The 18,166-nt window shown below is 45.2% G+C and overlaps 2 protein-coding genes across 6 annotated transcripts in view; one reads left to right on the top strand and one right to left on the bottom strand.

The window, feature by feature from the left end:
* LOC140726989 (nucleoside hydrolase-like) overlaps positions 1 to 11,923 on the bottom strand; it is a 30,192-nt gene extending 18,269 nt beyond the window's left edge. The window contains exons 1-3 of one of the 5 annotated variants that reach the window (XM_073044091.1): positions 11,623 to 11,923; positions 7,749 to 7,847; positions 4,134 to 4,327 (exon numbers count right to left, since the gene is read on the bottom strand). In XM_073044091.1, the coding sequence (XP_072900192.1) occupies positions 4,134 to 4,319 (186 nt within the window). In that variant the 5' untranslated portion in view covers positions 4,320 to 4,327; positions 7,749 to 7,847; positions 11,623 to 11,923. Of the gene's footprint in view, positions 1 to 4,133; positions 4,328 to 7,748; positions 7,848 to 11,186; positions 11,290 to 11,622 lie in introns of those variants that run through there. The other 4 variants (XM_073044094.1, XM_073044092.1, XM_073044093.1 and 1 more) reach the window with 4 other exon arrangements.
* LOC140726988 (inosine-uridine preferring nucleoside hydrolase-like) overlaps positions 11,328 to 18,166 on the top strand; it is a 68,674-nt gene continuing 61,835 nt past the window's right edge. Inside the window, exon 1 of the mRNA XM_073044090.1 lies at positions 11,328 to 11,450. The gene's annotated coding sequence lies outside the window, so the exon portion shown is untranslated. The remainder of the gene's footprint in view (positions 11,451 to 18,166) is intronic.

Raw genomic sequence — 18,166 nt, 5'->3', positions numbered from 1 at the left:
GGGGAGATTTGATAGAGGTATATAAAATTATGATGGGTTTAGATAGAGTGAATGCAAGCAGGCTTTTTCCACTGAGGCTAGGGGAGAAAAAAAGACATGGGTGAAGGGGGAAATGTTTAAAGGGAACATTGGGAGGGGGGCTTCTTCACATAGAGAGTGGTGGAGTGTGGAATGAGCTGCCAAATGAAGCGGTAAATGCGGGCTCACTCTTAACATTTAAGAGAAACTTGTACAGGTACATGGATGAGAGGTGTACGGAGGGATATGGTCCAGGTGCAGGTCAGTGGGACTAGACAGAAAAATGGTACGGCACAGACAAGAAGGGCCAAAAGGCCTGTTTCTGTGCTGTAATGTTCTATGGTTCTATTCCTTAGCCATACTTTAACCTCTAACTTTATATAATTCTTTATGTTTAAATGCTGTTTTTGAATGTTGCACCAACACACTACAGCAAATTCCCAGAATATAATGTTGATCCTTGATCCCAGATAAATATTCAACTACTTTAGCTAGAGATCTGGAGCTATGCCATGTGACTAGAGTTTTGGTTAAAACAGGCAGGGCAATGCTGGTGAATAACATTTTCCTGTCCTTATAGCAGAGATTTCACTCTTTCTCCAACCTTGGAACAGTGTCAACAACCTGTCTCTGAATGTGAACAAAAGAGATGGTTGTTGACTTCAGGAGGGCATGGAGTGACCACTCCCCGCTGAACATCGACGGCTCCTCAGTAGAGATCGTTAAGAGCACCAAATTTCTTGGTGTTTGCCTGGTGGAGAATCTCACCTGGTCCCTCAACACCAGCTCCATAGCAAAGAAAGCCCAGCGGTGTCTCTACTTTCTGCGAAGGCTGAGGAAAGTCCATCTCCCACCCCCCATCCTCATCACATTCTACAGGGGTTGTATTGGGAGCATCCTGAGCAGCTGCATCACTGCCTGGTTCGGAAATTGCACCATGTCGGATCGCAAGACCCTGCAGTGGATAGTGAGGTCAGCTGAGAAGATCACTGGGGTCTCTCTTCCCGCCATTACGGACATTTACACTACATGCTGCATCCGCAAAGCAAACAGCATTATGAAGGACCCCACACACCCCTCATACAAACTCTTCTTCCTCCTGCCATCTGGGAAAAGGCACCGAAGCATTCAGGTTCTCACAACCAGACTATGTAACAGTTTCTGCCCCCAAGCTATCAGACTCCTCAATACCCAGAGCCTGGACCTTACTGCCCTATTGTCTTGTTTATTATTTATTGTAATGCCTGCACTGTTTTGTGCACTTTATGCAGTCCTGGGTAGGTCTGTAGTCTAGTGTAGTTCTTTTTTCTGTGTTGTTTTTTTACGTAGTTCAGTCTAGGTTTTGTACTGTTTCATGTAACACCATGGTCCTGAAAAACGTTGTCTCATTTTTACTGTGTACTGTACCAGCAGTTATGGTCAAAATGACAATAAAAAGTGACTTGACTTGACTTGAACCATGATACAACTGCATGTTTGACAGGCTCAAAGAACTAAACAATCTTATCCTATGTCCATTCACCACAGTCATGGCTGGTGCAGCCTTAGTCCTTGCATAGCATCACTGCGGGAGCATTACCACGAATGCATTCAGCAAGAGGGCCAACACCTTCTTCTTACCAGAGTAAGCATCCCAACCCACATTCTTGGCACAAATTTCCCTTGAACAAGGCAGATCTAGAACATAGAACATTGCGGTATGGTATAGGCCCGGCAGCCCGTGATGTCGTGACAAAATTTTAGACTACTCGGAGATCTAACCCTTCCCTCCTACGTAGCCCAACATGGGTCCAAAGCCATTTTAAAGTTGGTCAACAGTGTCAGCAACTTTAAATTCCTCAGCATTGTCATTTCAGAGTATCTATTAAGTTATGAAAAAACGTAGCCTCTGCTTCCTTAGAAGTTTGCAAAGATTCAGCATGACATCTAGATCTTTGACAAACGTCTAGAGAGGTGTAGAGGAAAGCATACTGACTGGTTAGATCACGTCCTGGTTGGAAACACCAATGTCCTTGAACAGAAATTCCTACAAAAAGTAGCGGCTATGGCTCAGTACATCAAGGGTAAAGCCTTCCCACCATTCAGCACATCTCCATGGAGTGCTGTTGCAGCAAAGCAGCATCCATCATCAAGGACCCACATCACCCAGGCCACATTCTCTTCCTGCTATGCCCTCAGGAAGAAGGTACAGGAGCCTCAGGACCCACACCACCAGGTTCAGGAACAGTTATTACCCCTCAACCATCAGGCTCTTGCACCAGAGGGGATAACTTCACTCACACCATCACTGAACTGTTCTCACAACCTATGGACTCACTTTCAAGGACTCTTCATCCCATGTTCTCAATACCTATTGTTTATTTAATTAATTTCTTTATTTATTCTTATTTGGACAGTTGGTTATCTTTTGCACATTGGCTGTTTGTCCATCCTATTAGGTGTGGTCCTTCATTGATACTACTGTGTTTCTTTCATTAACTGTGTATACCCATGAGAAAATTAATCTCAGGGTTGACATATATGTACTTTGATAATAAATTTATTTATAAATCTTTGATAATATGTACTTTGATAATAAATTTACTTATAAATCTTTGATAATATGTACTTTGACAATATATGTACTTATAATCTTTTATAATAAATCTAGGAGTTTCTCAAATAGTCTTAATGTATCTGCTTCTACCACCAGTCCTGGTAGCGTGCCCATACACCTGCCACTCTAAAAATTACTTCTGACACCCCCTATACTTTCATCCAATTACCTTAAAATTAAGCCCCTTCATATTAGCCATCTCCACCCTGGGAAAAACCTTCTGGCTGTCCACTCAATCTATGCCTCTTACGATCTTGCACACATCTATCAAGTTACCACTCATCCTCCTCCTCTCCAAAGAGAAAAGACCTAGCTTGCTCAACTTTTTCTCATAAGACCTGTCAAAGAATCACTTTCCAAAATCAACACGAGTGAATCTGCAGTTGCTGGAAATAAATAAAAACACAAAATGCTGGCAGAACTCAGCAGGCCAGACAGCATCAACTCTGCCCTCCATCGCGTCTCCCGTATTTCATGCACCTCTGCCCTCACCCCATCCCCCCACCAGCCCACCAGAGATAGAGTCCCTCTGGTCCTCACCTATCACCCGACCAGCCTACAGATCCAACATATAATCCTCCGTAACTTCCGCCACCTCCTACGTGATCCCACCACCAGCCATATCTTCCCCTCCCTCCACTCTCAGCTTTCTGCAGGGATCGCTCCCTACGCGACTCCCTTGTCCATTCATCCCCCCATCCCTCCCCACGGACCTCCCTCCGGGCACTCATCCCTGCAAACGGAAGAAGTGCTACACCTGCCCCCACACTTCTTCCCTCACCACCATCCTAGGCCCCAGACAGTCCTTTCAGGTGAGGCACCACTTCACCTGCGAGTCAACTGGGGTGATATACTGTATCCGGTGCTCCCGATGTGGTCATTTATACATTAGGGAGACCTGCTGCAGACTGGGAGACCGTTTCGCCGAACACCGGCGCTCAGTCCTCCAGCAGTGGCGGGATCTCCCTGTGGCCACACACTTCAATTCCACAGACCACTCCCACTCTGACATGTCTGTCCATGGCCTCCTCTACCGTCAAGATGAGGCCACATGCAGGTCGATGGAGCAATACCTTATCTCCCGCCTAGGTAGCCTCCTACCTGCCGGCATGAACATTCAACTCACGGACCTCCGTTGATACCCCTGCCCCCCCTTATCCCCATCCCTATCTATTATTTTAGTCTGGTTCTCTTTCTCTCTCTTTTTCCCCCCCTCACTATAATCTCCCCCCAGCCCTACCTTTCTTTCTCTTTTATTTCCCATAATTCTCCACCTTCCCCCTAGCCCATTTCCCTCCAGCCTATCACTTCCCAGCTCTCTACTTTATCCCTCCCCCCACTTCGTATCCCCCCTCGACCATCCCATGTTACTTCACTCCTGATGAAGGGTTTCAGCCCGAAACGTCGTCACTACCTCCTCCCACAGATGCTGTCTGGCCTGCTGAGTTCTGCCAGCATTTTGTGTTTTTATTACTTCCGAAATCATGCCACTCTTTCACTCATGTTTTCAGACACTTACGTCAGTCTTCTTGCAAGCCTTCAGAACTCGGAGCACATTTCTGCACACATTATCGATGGATGTGTTTCCATGGCAACATGTAATGCCCAGGACCTGCACATTAGGAGCTGCAAAGGCCATCATCACGGCCATGGCATCATCCAACCCACAGTCAGTATCCACCAGCAACAGCTTCTTGTTGGCCATTTAAGAATCTGCAGGCAAAAATAGAATATATCAACCAGATAAAACTTTAACTACTACGCATTGGCCAAACGTCCACTCTGGTCAACCTGTAACTCAGTAGACGGTGACTCAGGAGTTGTGTCAGGCCAAGATTCGTTCAAGATCACTGACCACTGTTTCTTTTAGTTGCAGGAACGGAATCAGTAAATCGTTTCATGCTTTAGTTTGTTGCATCAATGAAAAATTAAGGAAAAATTTATCCAGCGCCATTCACCATTTCAGATCACCCCTCAGAGAATGTCTGACCTGAGAGTTAGAGTTAGAGGTAGCATTTCTCAGGTCAGACAATCTGTATCTCCTCTTATCCCTCTCAGAGGCAGATAGAAGATTTCATGGTTTATCTAAGGAGTTAGTTAACAAGACGTGTAATTTCTTTCATTCTGTCACATTCACAATGACTAAACTTCACAAGCGTTTGGACATCCACAGCTTCTGAAAGGCACTCATAGAACACTACAGCACAGAAACTGGCCCTTTGGCCCATCTAGTCTATGCCAAACAATTATTCTACCAAGTCCCATCAACACCTGGACCATAACCCTCCCATCCATGGACTTATCCAAACTTCTGTTAAATGCTGAAATTAAACATGCATCTATCACTTCCACTGTCAGCTCGTTCCATTCTCTCACCACCCTCAGCGAAGAAGCTCCCCCTCATGTTTCCCTTAAACCTTTCACCTCTCACCCATAACCCATGATCACTAGTTCTTGTCTCACCAACCCTCACTGGAAAAAGCCTAATTGATTTACCATAACTTTACCCTTCACAATATTGGTGATTTTCATCCCTGATCCCAGCCACTTACATTTAAAACATGATGTAGGTGAACTGGAAACTGAACTGGTTTAACCATATAAACACCATGGCTACCAGAGCAGGTCAAAGGCTAGGAATCCTGCGACATGTAACTCTCCTCCTGACTCCCCAAAGCCTGTCCACCATCTACAAGGCTCAGGTCAGGAGTGAAATGGAATACTCGCCACTCGCCCTGGATGAGAGCAGCTCCATCAGCACTCAAGAAGCTTGACACCATTCAGTTCAAGGCAGCCCACTTGACTAGTACCCCTTCCACAAGCAACTAACCCCTCCACCATCTACTAACAATCACAGCAGTGTGTACTACCTACAAGATGCACTGCAACAACACATCAAAGTTCCTAAGGCAGCACCTTCCAGACCCACCACCACTACCATCTAGAAGGATGGGAACAGCAGATACCATCCTGACTTGGAAACATATCGCCGTTCCTTCATTGTCACTGAGTCAAAATCATGGAATTCCCTCCCTAACAGCACTGTGGGTGTACTTACACCTCAGGCACTGCAGTGGTTCAAGAAGGCAACTCATCACCAGCTTCTCAAGGGCAACTAGGGATGGGCAATAAATGTTGGCTTAGCTGACGACACCCACATCCCGCAAATGAATATTTTTTTATTTTTAAATGATTTTCCTTTAAAATCCCAGGATGTTAGATAGGGGTATATCAGACAGCCTTTCTGATACCAACACACCTAGTCTCCCTATGTTCATAGTTTAAAATTCAGAGTAAATTTTATTATCGGTAATTTTTATTGTCACCACATACAACCCTGAGATGCTTTTTCCTGCAGGCAAATCTATAGAATAGTAACTACAACACGATCAACGAAAGATCAACCAGAGTGCAGGCGGCGACAAACCATGCAAATGCAAATATAAGTAGATAGCAATAAACAAGAACATGAAATAATAAGATAAAGTGTCCTTAAAGTAAGATAATTGGGTGTGGGAACATCTCAACAGATGAGTGTAGTTCTCCCCTTTTGTTCAAAAGCCCCTCTATCCCTGCAGCTTGCTGTCTCTCACAAATCCTTCGATTCTTCTCGACATTAAAGCACAAGGGAGTAATTTACAATGGCCAGCTAACCTATCTGGGCTTTTAGAATGCAGAAGGAAACCAGGGCACCCATTAGGTAATGGGAAGATGACACAAACCCCACATGGATAGTACCTGAAATTAGACTTGAACCTGGGCCCCTGCACCTGTGAGGGAGCACTAAAGGTAGAAGTGAGACTCCTGATATAAAACCATAAGATATAGCAGCAGAATTAGGCCACTTGATCGAGTCAAGTCTGCTCCACCATTTCATTGTGGCTGATCAAATTTCCCTCTCAATCTCCTGCTTTCTCCCAAGTATTCTTTCGTGCCCTGACCAATCAAGAATCTAACCTCTGCCTTAAATATACATAATGACTTGGTCTCCACAGCAGCCTGTGACAATTACTTCCACAGTTCCACCACTCTCTCCCTAAGGAAATTCCTCCTCATCTCTTTTTCTAAAAGGACATCCCCCTATTCTGAGACTGTGTCCCCTGGTCTTAGACACTCCCACCATTGGAATCATCCTGTCCACATCCACTCTATTGAGGCCTTTCAACATTTGATAGGTTTCAATTAGGCCACCCCCCCCCCCCCCACATTCTTCTGAATTCTAGTGACTACAGTCCCTGAGCTATAAAAAGCTCTTCATATGACAAGCTATTCAATCTGAAATCATTTTCGTGAACCTCTTTAACCTTATCCAGTGACAGTCATCCTTCCTAAGGGGCCCCAAACTACTCAAAATACTCCAAGTGAGGCCTTACAGAGCTCAGCATCACATCCTTGCCTTTAAGGAGGTCCTGGTTTAAAATGGCGCTGGTGAAGCTCAGAGACTGTGTGCTGGTGGCAAATACAACAAAGAAAACCATTAAATGCCATTAATTACTTCTTTTGCGAAACATTCGCTGCAAACAATAGACTGTAACTTCCCTGACAGAATTGAGCTGTTGAAGTGCCTCTATGACCTGCCATTTTTGCAGAGGGGACTGTGGTCTCGAAGGTGCAGGATGGCTGCAGCGTGCTGTGTACGGGCTGACTTGAGGCAGTGGGGTCCAGGCAGGAGGGCGAGGAATGAGCCAACGTTTAGCCAGTTATGTTGTGAACTTGGAGGCAATTTGATTTGGCAGAACCAAGGCGAGTCGAGTTGATGGGCTGAGACCCAGGCCTGAGAGCGAAGAAGCACCCAAGGTTTGATCAATTAAAGCACTGAGCCAAACTGGAAAAGTTGTGTATAAGCCTAAATGAGGTGGCACGGCATATCGAAACGGCAGGGTTTGGTTCTGAGAGCAAGATCCGGACGATTTAGGCACCGGGCCAGATTGAAAAGGGCAGGCTGTCAGGGCCGGAGGCGAGGCATGGGCCAGTTCAGATTGCTGCTCAGCGAGGTTTACTCATCTCCTCACTGAATTTCAACTCGTTACTCCACAGGGTTTACTCATTTCTCCACCGAACTGTGGCTGTGGTCTGCAACTATCACGGTGTGATCTCACTTTCGTGAACTTCAGTTCTGAATGCAATTGCTTACTTTTATTGTTTGCACTTTTTTTTTTCTCTGCACGTTGGGTGTTTGACAGTCCTCTTCTGTTTTAATGGGCTCCACAGGGTTTCTTTGTTTTGTGGCTGCCTGTAAGAAGACAAATTGTAAGAATGTATGAAGTATACATACATTGATAATAAATGTACTTTGACTTATATTCTAGTCCTCTTACTAATTTAGTTTCAGATTCATTTTTAATCACGCGTACATCGAAAACTATGGAAATAAATCTGATGGAAGAAATCTGCAATTGCTAAAAATCTGAAATTCAGCAGGTTCAGGCTAAACCACGAAGAGACCCTCCATCAGTACTGGGAGAGAAAGAAAACAAGATAGTTTTAAGTTGCAGGACAGATGAGAGAGGGAGAGAGGGGGGGGGGAAATTTAGGTAGGTAGGACAAAGAGTATATCTGTGTTGGGAAGAGTCCAGGGTTGCTGATGGAAATAAATTGTAGAGATTATCCAGGAAGTGGGTAAACAGTGATGGTTAGAGACTGAAAGAAATTCATTCTACAATGGCAAGCAGCACATCTTCTGTGTGTATCTGAACCAGCCAGTTCTACTGTAGGGTCATCCATGTTGTGTCAGGGTTTCCTTCTCTATTGACACAGCCTAATCTACTGTGTCCCAGGATTTTGCAATTTTTTTAAAAACATTGGATTTGTTTACGTCTATACTCATTGTCTAACTTCATTTCAAAGCATGAATTAATTTCTCCCTCTGCCATCAATAATCCATTGTCTCAATAACCTCCATGACCCATCACCATGATATCTCTAGCCTCAACCTATCAGTGATGTTCCCCTTGTCCTATTCTCCCTCCCCCACCTTCACTGCATCCACAATTGACATGTCTCTCTCATTCCCAGTTCTGATTAACCTGAACATAAAATATTAACATGATTTCCAGAGGCACAATATCGGCTGAATTTTTCCAGCACTTGCTGTTTTTGTCAATTTACAACACCCTAGTGTAGGGTTGCTAGGTCCAACTTATTCATTTACAGAATGTTCAAATTTACTTAAGAAAGTACATCTATGTCACCATTTACTACCCTGAGATTCATTTTCTTGCAGGTATTCATTGTAGAAGAAAGAAGTACTGCAGAAATATTATGAAAATGTCATAAGTCGGGTGTTGAATCAGGACCCAACTGCAGGACACAGACGTTGGAGTCCCGGAAACAGAACAAGACAGAACCCAAGGATGGGACGGGATGCGGTCTAGGCAGGGGAAGCATGACAAGGGCGAGGGACTGGGAACAAGGAGTCTGGGGTGGACTCCAAGCCCGAGACTGGACAAGGACCCAGAACCTGGGTCTTGCCTCGGGCTTGGACCCCAAACCCAGGCAAGGACGTGATGAGGCTTGGCTAGGGGCTTGGGTCAAGGCTTGAGGCTGCAGGCTTGGAGCTTGGGGAACTCAGAGGCTGGAGCTACGGGCAGATTAGAAACTATACATCAACATGGAGCTGGGACTTACCCTCCGACAAGCCGGGACTCATCTTTAACAAGACACTGACATGAGACGGGACAGTACACAGACATAGAGCCAGGACTTATCCACCAACAAACCAGGACTCATCTATAACTCCACACCAAGGTGGGGCAGGACCATCCATCTGGTAACAGCAGAACAGCCTGACTTACCCCACGGAGGCAAGGACAAGGCAAGACAGATCCCCCCACAGGGCAACAGCAAGACGGTCAGACTTACCTCACAGGGGCAAGGACAGGAAGAGACAAACACCAAGGAACGACAGACAGTTCCACCTCTGTATCGGGGTAGCTCCGAGTAGCCATTACAGCCGGCAGCCTTGGCTGGCTACAGAAGCAACCAGATCCCTAACTAGCTCAGAGTGGCTGACGGCCACCCAGCTGGCCCAGGAAACAGCTGAATCCATACCACAATGACCACTCCGACTACTACCAGCAAGGCTCCCAGAAGCCATGGTTCTCCAACACAGCCCCAAGGATGGCAAGAGTCCATTCTAGCCTTCCACCAGCCATGAATATCTTGACAAGACAACCTCCCAACCACACTCAATACCAGGGTCACTTATATTCCCAGTTCCAATATGAGCCTCAGGTGTTTCTAGTCAAGTCCAACCGCAGCAAGGGACCGCCGGAAAACCCAGAGTCCGCGGACTGGACCAGACTTCGGACTGAACCACCACAGAAAAACTACACATAATGACTGACATGCAACCAATTATGCAAATACAAAAAAATAGTAATAATAATACAATAAATAATATTGAGAACACAAGCTGCACAGTCTTTGAAAGTAAATCCACCAGTTGTGAGTTGAGATGAGTGAAATTATCCACACTGGTTTAGGAGCCTGATGGTTGTAGGATAATATCTGTTCATGAAATTGGTGGCATGGGACCTATTCTTCCCTTGATGATGGATGCTACTTTCTTGTGACAGCACTCAATGGCAAGGAGGGCTTTTTCTGTGAATGGACTGAACTGTATCCACTACTTGTGCCACTTCCACCACAATGTGGACATTGAAGATAATTATTGCCTGTACCTAAAATTCAACCAAATATTAGATCTGCGTCAAGGATAAGCCAGACTGTGTAAGGCCAACAGATTTCCTTAACCTAAAGGACAACTTGACAAGCCCCAACAGGAAGCCAGCCAAATAAGCTCATTTATCAGCATGACCAGCTGGAGATTAAGACGATCTCTTCTATGTTTCTGCTTGTCATGTTGATAAGTCATGTCACTCAATACACCTTTTCAGAAAATAAGATAAAAGTTAACTGAAAATTTGGAGCAATTAATCCACTGAGTCACAATTCCTCCTCATCTCTGTTCTAAAGGGGTGTCCTTCTATTCTGAGGCTGTGCCCTCTGGTCCTAGACTTCCACGCTATCCACCACCACTCTATCTAGGCCTTTCTATATTCTTTAGGTTTCAATGTGATACCACTCATTGTATAGCATAATTATTACTTGTCATATCAGTCCCAACCTGACTTCAAGCCAGAAGCATTAACTCCTTCATTACCAATGGCACTGAAAATCCATAGAAAACATCCCCATTTCTGTCCAAATTCTGAATGAGAAGTCATTAATGGTGAAGGTCCTGGAAACTGAATGCTAACGTATTTGCCTTCCTCACCACCGACTCAACCTGCCAATTAACCTTTAGGAAACCCTGCACGCGGACTCCCAAGTTTCTTTGCACTTCACTTTTTTGCATTTTCTCTCCATTTAGAAAACGGTCAATCCGTTATTTTCTTTCACCAAAGTGCATGCACATACACTTCCCAACACTGCAGACATTCCACCTCTCCCGGAAGTTCCGAGAATCTCCCGCATACTGATAGCGGCTCCCTGACGCCTGCAAGTTATCTCCAATATCCCGGAAATCGATTTTTTTTTTTAAAGAGGGAGAGGGAGCATCCAGATTTACCTACACAAATCCGGGTAGAGCGGAGCCGCAGCGAGACGATGGGTAAGGCTGCCGGAAGTTTATCGTGGGACAAGACCGGAAAGTGATTCGCCTTTGTGAGGATTCAGTCACCAAACGCTGGCAATCCGAGCAACACACACACACAACACAGAGAAAATGCTGGAGAGACGCGGCAGGCCAGGAAACATCCATAGAAAAGAGTACGGTCGACCTATCGGGGCGAGACCATTCGGCAGGACTGGAGGAAAGGCGGCTGAGTGAGGAGTAGGTTTAGAGGGTGGGAGGGAGAGGGGCACAAGGTGATGGGTGAAACCCGGGGATTGTGAAGGAGTCTGATGGAAGAGGGCGGTGATTTCTTTTAGAGAGAGTTTCGATTTCATTTTGCAAGACCCGGTACAATGTGAAGAACGTTTAGGACTAATGACCACCACGTTACCTGCGTTGGGTAAATGTCCCTCAACTTCTCCAGCTCTTGGCCTCAGCCCGAACAGCTGTTTCAAGCCGTAACCAGGCAGCTCGTTGTGGGTGAGGCCGCTTTGGAGCGCTGGGCCCACTGTAATAAACTACAATTCATTCGCAGGGTCTTAGAGTAGAAACCGCAATACGCACTCAACTGCAGTAACCTTCGTACAATCCAGCTGCCACCCAACTTCACGGTAGTGCGAGCCTGGCGGATTTGATGGCGACCCCTACACAAGTATAACGTCTAGAGCCACTCGATATGCACTCTCAACGTTTCAGGAACCGCTTTCCCTCCCCCCAATACAATCAGATTTCTGAATGGCTAATGAATCCATGAACACTACCTCTGTTTTTTCCTCTCTTTTTTGCATTAGTTATTTAAACTTAATTTTCTTTTTCATGTAAACTTCTTACAGTAACATAAATAATCGTGAAGTTAACAAATTTCATGACATATACCGTTGATATAAACATGATTCTCATTCTGATTCTTGTTACTGCTGTGCATTGCAATGTTCCGCTGCCGCAAACCAACAAATTTCATGATGTGTGTGCCAGCGATATTAAGCAACACACCAAGATGCTGGGGGGTGGGGGTGGGGGGGAGCTCAGCAGGCTAGGCAGCATCCATGGAAAAGAGGAAACAGTTGACGTTTCAGGCCTTGACCCTTCTTCAGGACTGGAAAGGAAGACGAGAAGTCAGAGTGATTAAGTTGGGGGGAAGGGGGGAAGAAATACAAGGTGATAGGTGAAACTGGGAGAGGGGGTGAAGTAAAGAGCTGGGGAGTTGAATGGTGAAAGAGATAAAGGGCTGGAAAAGGGGGAATCTGATAGAAGAGGGCAGAAGACCATGGAAGAAAGGGAAGTGGGAGGTGATGGGCAGGCAAGCAGTTAAGCTGAGAGGGGTGGAACAGGAATGGGGAATCGTGAAGAAGGGGTTGGGGGCAATTATCGGAAGTTCGAGCAATTGATGTTCATGCCATCAGGTTGGAGGCTACCTAGATGGAATGCTCCTCCAACCTGAGTATGGCCTCATCGAGCCAGTAGAGGAGAATGGGAATGAAGTAGAATGGAAATGAACGACCACTGGGAGATCCTGCTTTTTTTGTGGCGGACGGAGCCAAGGTACCCAGCAAAGCAATCTCCCAATCTGTGGGATCTCACTGACAGGGGGTCACACCATAAGACCATAAGATATAAGAGCAGAATTAGGCCACTTGGCCCATCAGGTCTGCTCTGTCATTTCATCATGGCTGATCCAACTTTCCTCTCAGCCCCACATCCCTTCAGGCCCTACCCATCAACCACTGCCATACGTATACATAAAGGCAGGCTCCACAGCTGCCTATGACAAAGAATTCTACAGATTCACCACTCTCGAGCTAAAGAAATTCCTCCTCCATTCTAAAAGGACGCCCCTCTATTCTGAGGCTGTGCCCTCTGGCCTCCCCCACCATAGGAAACATCCTCTCCATGTCCACTCTATCATGGCCTTTCACCGTCCGCTAGGTTTCAATGCGATCAGCCCTCATTCTTCTGAATTCCAACAAACAGGCCCATAGCTATCAAACGCTCTTCATATGACAAGCCGTTCAATCCCGGAGTCATTTTCGTGAACTCCTTTTGAACACTCCAGTTTCAGCACATCCTTCCTAAGATAAGGGGCCGAAAACTGGTCATTATATTGCCAAGTGAGGCCTCACCAGTGCTTTATAAAGTCTCAACATTAAATACTTGCTTTTATATTCTAGTCCTCTTGAAAAGAATGCTAACGTTGTATTTGCCTTCCTCACCACAGACTCAACCTGCCAATTAACCTTTAGGAAACCCTGCACAAGGACTCCCAAGTTTCTTTGCACTTCACTTTTTTGCATTTTCTCTCCATTTAGAAAACGATCAATCCGTTATTTTCTTTCACCAAAGTGCATGAACATACACTTCCCAACACTGCAGACATTCCACCTCTCCCGGAAGTTCTGAGAATCTCCCGCATATTGATAGTGGCTCCCTGACGCCTGCAAGTTATATACAATATCCCGGAAATCGATTTTTTTTTAGAGGGAGAGGGAGATAAAGAGTGCGAGGGAGCATCCTGATTAGTCTCTCTTCATGCTAAGTAGACCTATCAGTGTTCTCTGTGGGCGGGCTTTACAGTCGACCTCAAAAATAATGACAGTGTTGGTCACTGCACTGTTTGCAACAGTGACTTTTCTATTGCCCATGGTGGGTTAAAATGTAAAAGACATGTTGAGGTGAGTTTAACAGGTCATTCATTCATTAGCATAGCTAACGTAAACTAGCTGGCTAGCTGCTAAGGAGCTACTCTATTGGTGTCCTATGTGATGAGGCCAAACTCCCTGTAGACTTGCTTAAAGTTGTAATAGAATAAAAAAACAACTCAATGATAATATAATATAAGTACATATTTTAATGTCACATTTTCTGCATATACCCAACTTGGTTTACAGATTAAACAAAGTATTACATAAACCCTTGGAGGTCGACCGGGGGGGGGGGGGGGGGGGGGGGGGGGGGAGGGGGGATGCTACCTCCCTGAAGTGAGTATTTGCAGGGTGGGATGTCTGACGCTGTATTCCATCTGCCATTTCTTTGTACATTCTCCTAATCTAAGTCCTATAGCCTCTCTGCTTCCTCAAAACAACCTGCCTCTCCACCTATCTTCAGATCTTCTGCAAACTTTTCAAGAAAGCCATCAACTCCATCATCCAAGACATTGATATATAATGTAAAAAGAACAGTCCCAACACAGACCCCTGTGGAACACCACTAGTCACCAACAGCCAAACAGAAAAGGCTCCTTTTATTCCCACTCTTTGCCTCCCGCCAGTCAGCTGTTGCTTTAAACAGGCTAGAATCTTTCCTGTAATACCATGGGCTCATAGCTTGTTAAGTAACGTTATGAGTGGCACCTCGTCAAAGGCATCTGAAAATCGAAGTACACAATATCAACGGATTCTCCTTTGTCTATCCTGCTTCTAATTTCTTCAAAGAATTCCAACAGATTTGTCAGGCAAGATTTCCCCTGAGGAAACCTGACTACGGCCTATTTTGTCATGTGCCTCCAAGTACCCTGAGACCGCATCCTTAATCATTGGCTCCAACATCTCCCCAACCACTGAGGTCAGACTAACTGGCCTATAGCTTCCTTTCTTCTGTCTCTCCCTTCTTGAAAAGTGGAGTGACAATTGCAATTTCCAGACTTCTGGAACCATTCCAGAATTTAGTGAATCTTGAAAGATCATTACTAAGGCCCCACAATCCCTTCAGTCTCCTCTTTCAGAACCCTGGGGTGTACACCACCTGGTCCAGATGATTTATCTACCTTCAGACCTTTCAGTTTCCCAAGTACCTTCTCTCTAGTTATGGTAACTTCACACACTTCATGACCCCTGACACCTGGAACTTCCACCATACTGCTGATGTCTTCCACAGTGAAGACTGATGCAAAATACTTATTCAGCTCATCCGCCTTTTCCTTGTCCCCCATTACTACCTGTCCAGCATCATTTTCCAGCGGGCCGATATCCATCCTTGCCTCTCTTTTACACTTAATGTATCTGAAGAAACTTTTGGTATCCTCTTTAATATTATTGGATTGCTTACTTTCGTATTCCAGCTTTGCCTTCTTAATGACTTTTTTAGTTGCCTTCAGTTGGTTTTTAAAAGCTTCCCAATCCTCTAACTTCCCGCTAATTTTTGCTCTATTACATGCCCCACTTTGGCTTTTAAGTTGCCTTTGACTTCTCTTGTTAGCCATTGTTGTGTCATCTTGCCTTTAGAATACATCTTACTCTTTCGGATGTATGTACCCTGTGCCTTCCAAATTCTTCCAGAAATTCCAGCCATTGCTGCTGTGCCATCATTCCTGCCAGTGTTTTTTGAGGAACATAGCAAACCTACAGCACAATACAGGCCTTCAGCCCACAATGCTGTGCCGAGCATGTATTTACCTTAGAAATTACCAAGGGGTACCCGTAGCCCTCTATTTTTTAAGCTCCATGTACCTATCCAGGAGTCTCTTAAAAGACCCTATCGTATCCACCTCCACCACTGTTGCCGGCAGCCCATTCCACACCCCCACCACCCTCTGCATAGAAAACTTGCCCCTGACATCTCCTCTGTACCTAGTTCCAAGCACCTTAAAACTCTGCCCTCTTGTGATAACCATTTCAGCCTTTGGGGAAAAGCCTCTGACTATCCATACGATCAATGTCTCTCATTATCTTATACACCGCTATCAGGTCACCTCTCATCCTCTTTTCCTCCAAGGAGAAAAGGCCAAGTTCACTCAACCTGTTCTCATAGGGCATGCTCCCCAATCCAGGCCACATCCTTCCTGTAGTGAGGTGACCAGAAATGAGCACAGTACTCCAAGTAGGGCCTGACCAGGGGTCCTATATAGCTGTAACATTACCTCTCGGCTCTTAAACTCAATCCCACAGTTGATGAAGGTCAATGCATCATATGCCTTCTTAACCACACAGTCAACCTGCACAGCAGCGTTGTGTGTCCTGTGGACTCGGACCCCAAGATCCCTCTGAACCTCCACACTGCCAAGAGTCTTAACATTATTACTATATTCTGCCATCATATTTGACCTACCAAACTGAACCACCTCACATTTATCTGGCTTGAACTCAATCTGCCACTTCTCAGCCCAGTTTTGCATCCTATTGATGTCCCGCTGTAAACTCCACGCTATCCACAACACCCCCAGTCTTTGTATCGTCAGCATATTTACTGACCCATCCCTCCACTTCCTCATCCAGGTCATTTGTAAAAATCACAAAGAGAAGGGGTCCCAGAACAGATCCCTGAGGCACACCACTTGTCACCGACCTCCATGCAGAATATGACTCGTCTACAGCCGTTCCTTGTACATCTGCTGCTCTACCTTCATCAATATGTTTAGTCACATCCTCAAAAAATTCAATCAGGCTCGTAAGGCACGACCTGCCTTTGACAAAGCCATGCTGACTATTCCTAATCATATTATGCCACTCCAAATGTTCATAAATCCTGCCTCTCAGGATCTTCTCCATCAACTTACCAACCAAGTTTAATTACCATTCAACCATGCAAGAATATAGCCAATCAAATTAGCGTTCCTCCAGCCCAGGGTGCAAAACAACACACACAAGATGCTGGAGGAACTCAGCAGGTCAGGGTGATGAAGGGTCTCGGCCCAAAATATCGACCGTTTATTTATTTCCATGGATGCTGCCTGACCTGCTGTGTTCCTCCAGCAGTTTGTGTGTGTTGCTCTGGATTTCCAGCATCTACAGATTATCTCACTCAGGGTGCAAAATACATTACTAACAGCACGTAGGAGATAGCACGTATTGTGGATATGGTTGTGATTTCAGAAAAGCGTGCAGTCACAAAGAGAAAAGTAACGTAGCTCAGTGGTAGATTTAGGATGTTGTCCTGGTCCAGCTTGTTCATCCACCAAATGAACACTGGAGGGCAGCACTGAGCGAACACTGGAGTGTAGTATCAATGGGAGTGGCTAAAGTTTGATGTAAATTTTATTATTAAATTACATATAATCATATTATGCCACTCCAAATGTTCATAAATCCTGCCTCTCAGGATCTTCTCCATCAACTTGTCAACCACTGAAGTATTTTCCCATCAATTCTAACCAACCCCTCTCTCATGCCTCTGTAATCCCCTTTATTTCCATGTAATACTGATACCTCTTGACTTTAGCTTCTCCTTTTCAAATTTCAGGGTGAATTCGATCATATTATGATCACTTGCCCCGAAGGGTTCTTTTACTTAAGCTCTCTAATCAAAGTCAGTTTGTTGGCACAACACCCAATCCAGAATAACGGATCCCCTAGTGGGCTCAACCACCAGCTACTCTGAAAAGCCATCTCGTAGGCATTCCAGAAATTTCCCCTTCTAGAATCCAGCACCAACCCAACTTTCCCAATCTACCTGCATATTGAAATCCCATGACCATTGTAGCATTATCCTTTTGGTATGCATTTTCTATCTCCTGCCATAATTTGCAGACCACATCCTAACTACCGTTTGTGGGTCTGTATACAATTCCCATCAGGGTCTTTTTATCCTTGCAGTTCCTTAGCTTTATCCACAATCATTCAACACCTTCTGACCCTATATCAACTCTTACTAATGATTTGAATTCATTTTTTTACTAACAGAGCAAAGCTGCCCCCTCTGCCTCCGTATGTCCTTTCGATACAATGTCTATCACTGGACATTAAGCACCCAGCTATAATCTTTCAGTCGTGATTCAGTGATGACTACAGCACACATGCCAATCTGCAACTGTGCTGCAAGTTCATCTACCTTATTCTGTATACTGTGTGCATTTAAATACAACATCTTTTATCCTGTATCCTCTTTAGTTAGGGGGTCAGATAGGCGATTCTGTGGACGCAGGAAAGAAACTCGGATGGTAGTTTGCCTCCCAGGTGCCAGGGTCCGGGATGTTTTAGATCGCGTCCAAGATATCCTGCAGTGGG

Source organism: Hemitrygon akajei, chromosome 4 (genome assembly GCF_048418815.1).
Source record: "Hemitrygon akajei chromosome 4, sHemAka1.3, whole genome shotgun sequence".
Taxonomy (NCBI): domain Eukaryota; kingdom Metazoa; phylum Chordata; class Chondrichthyes; order Myliobatiformes; family Dasyatidae; genus Hemitrygon; species Hemitrygon akajei.
This window is presented reverse-complemented; position numbering and strand designations above follow the sequence as displayed.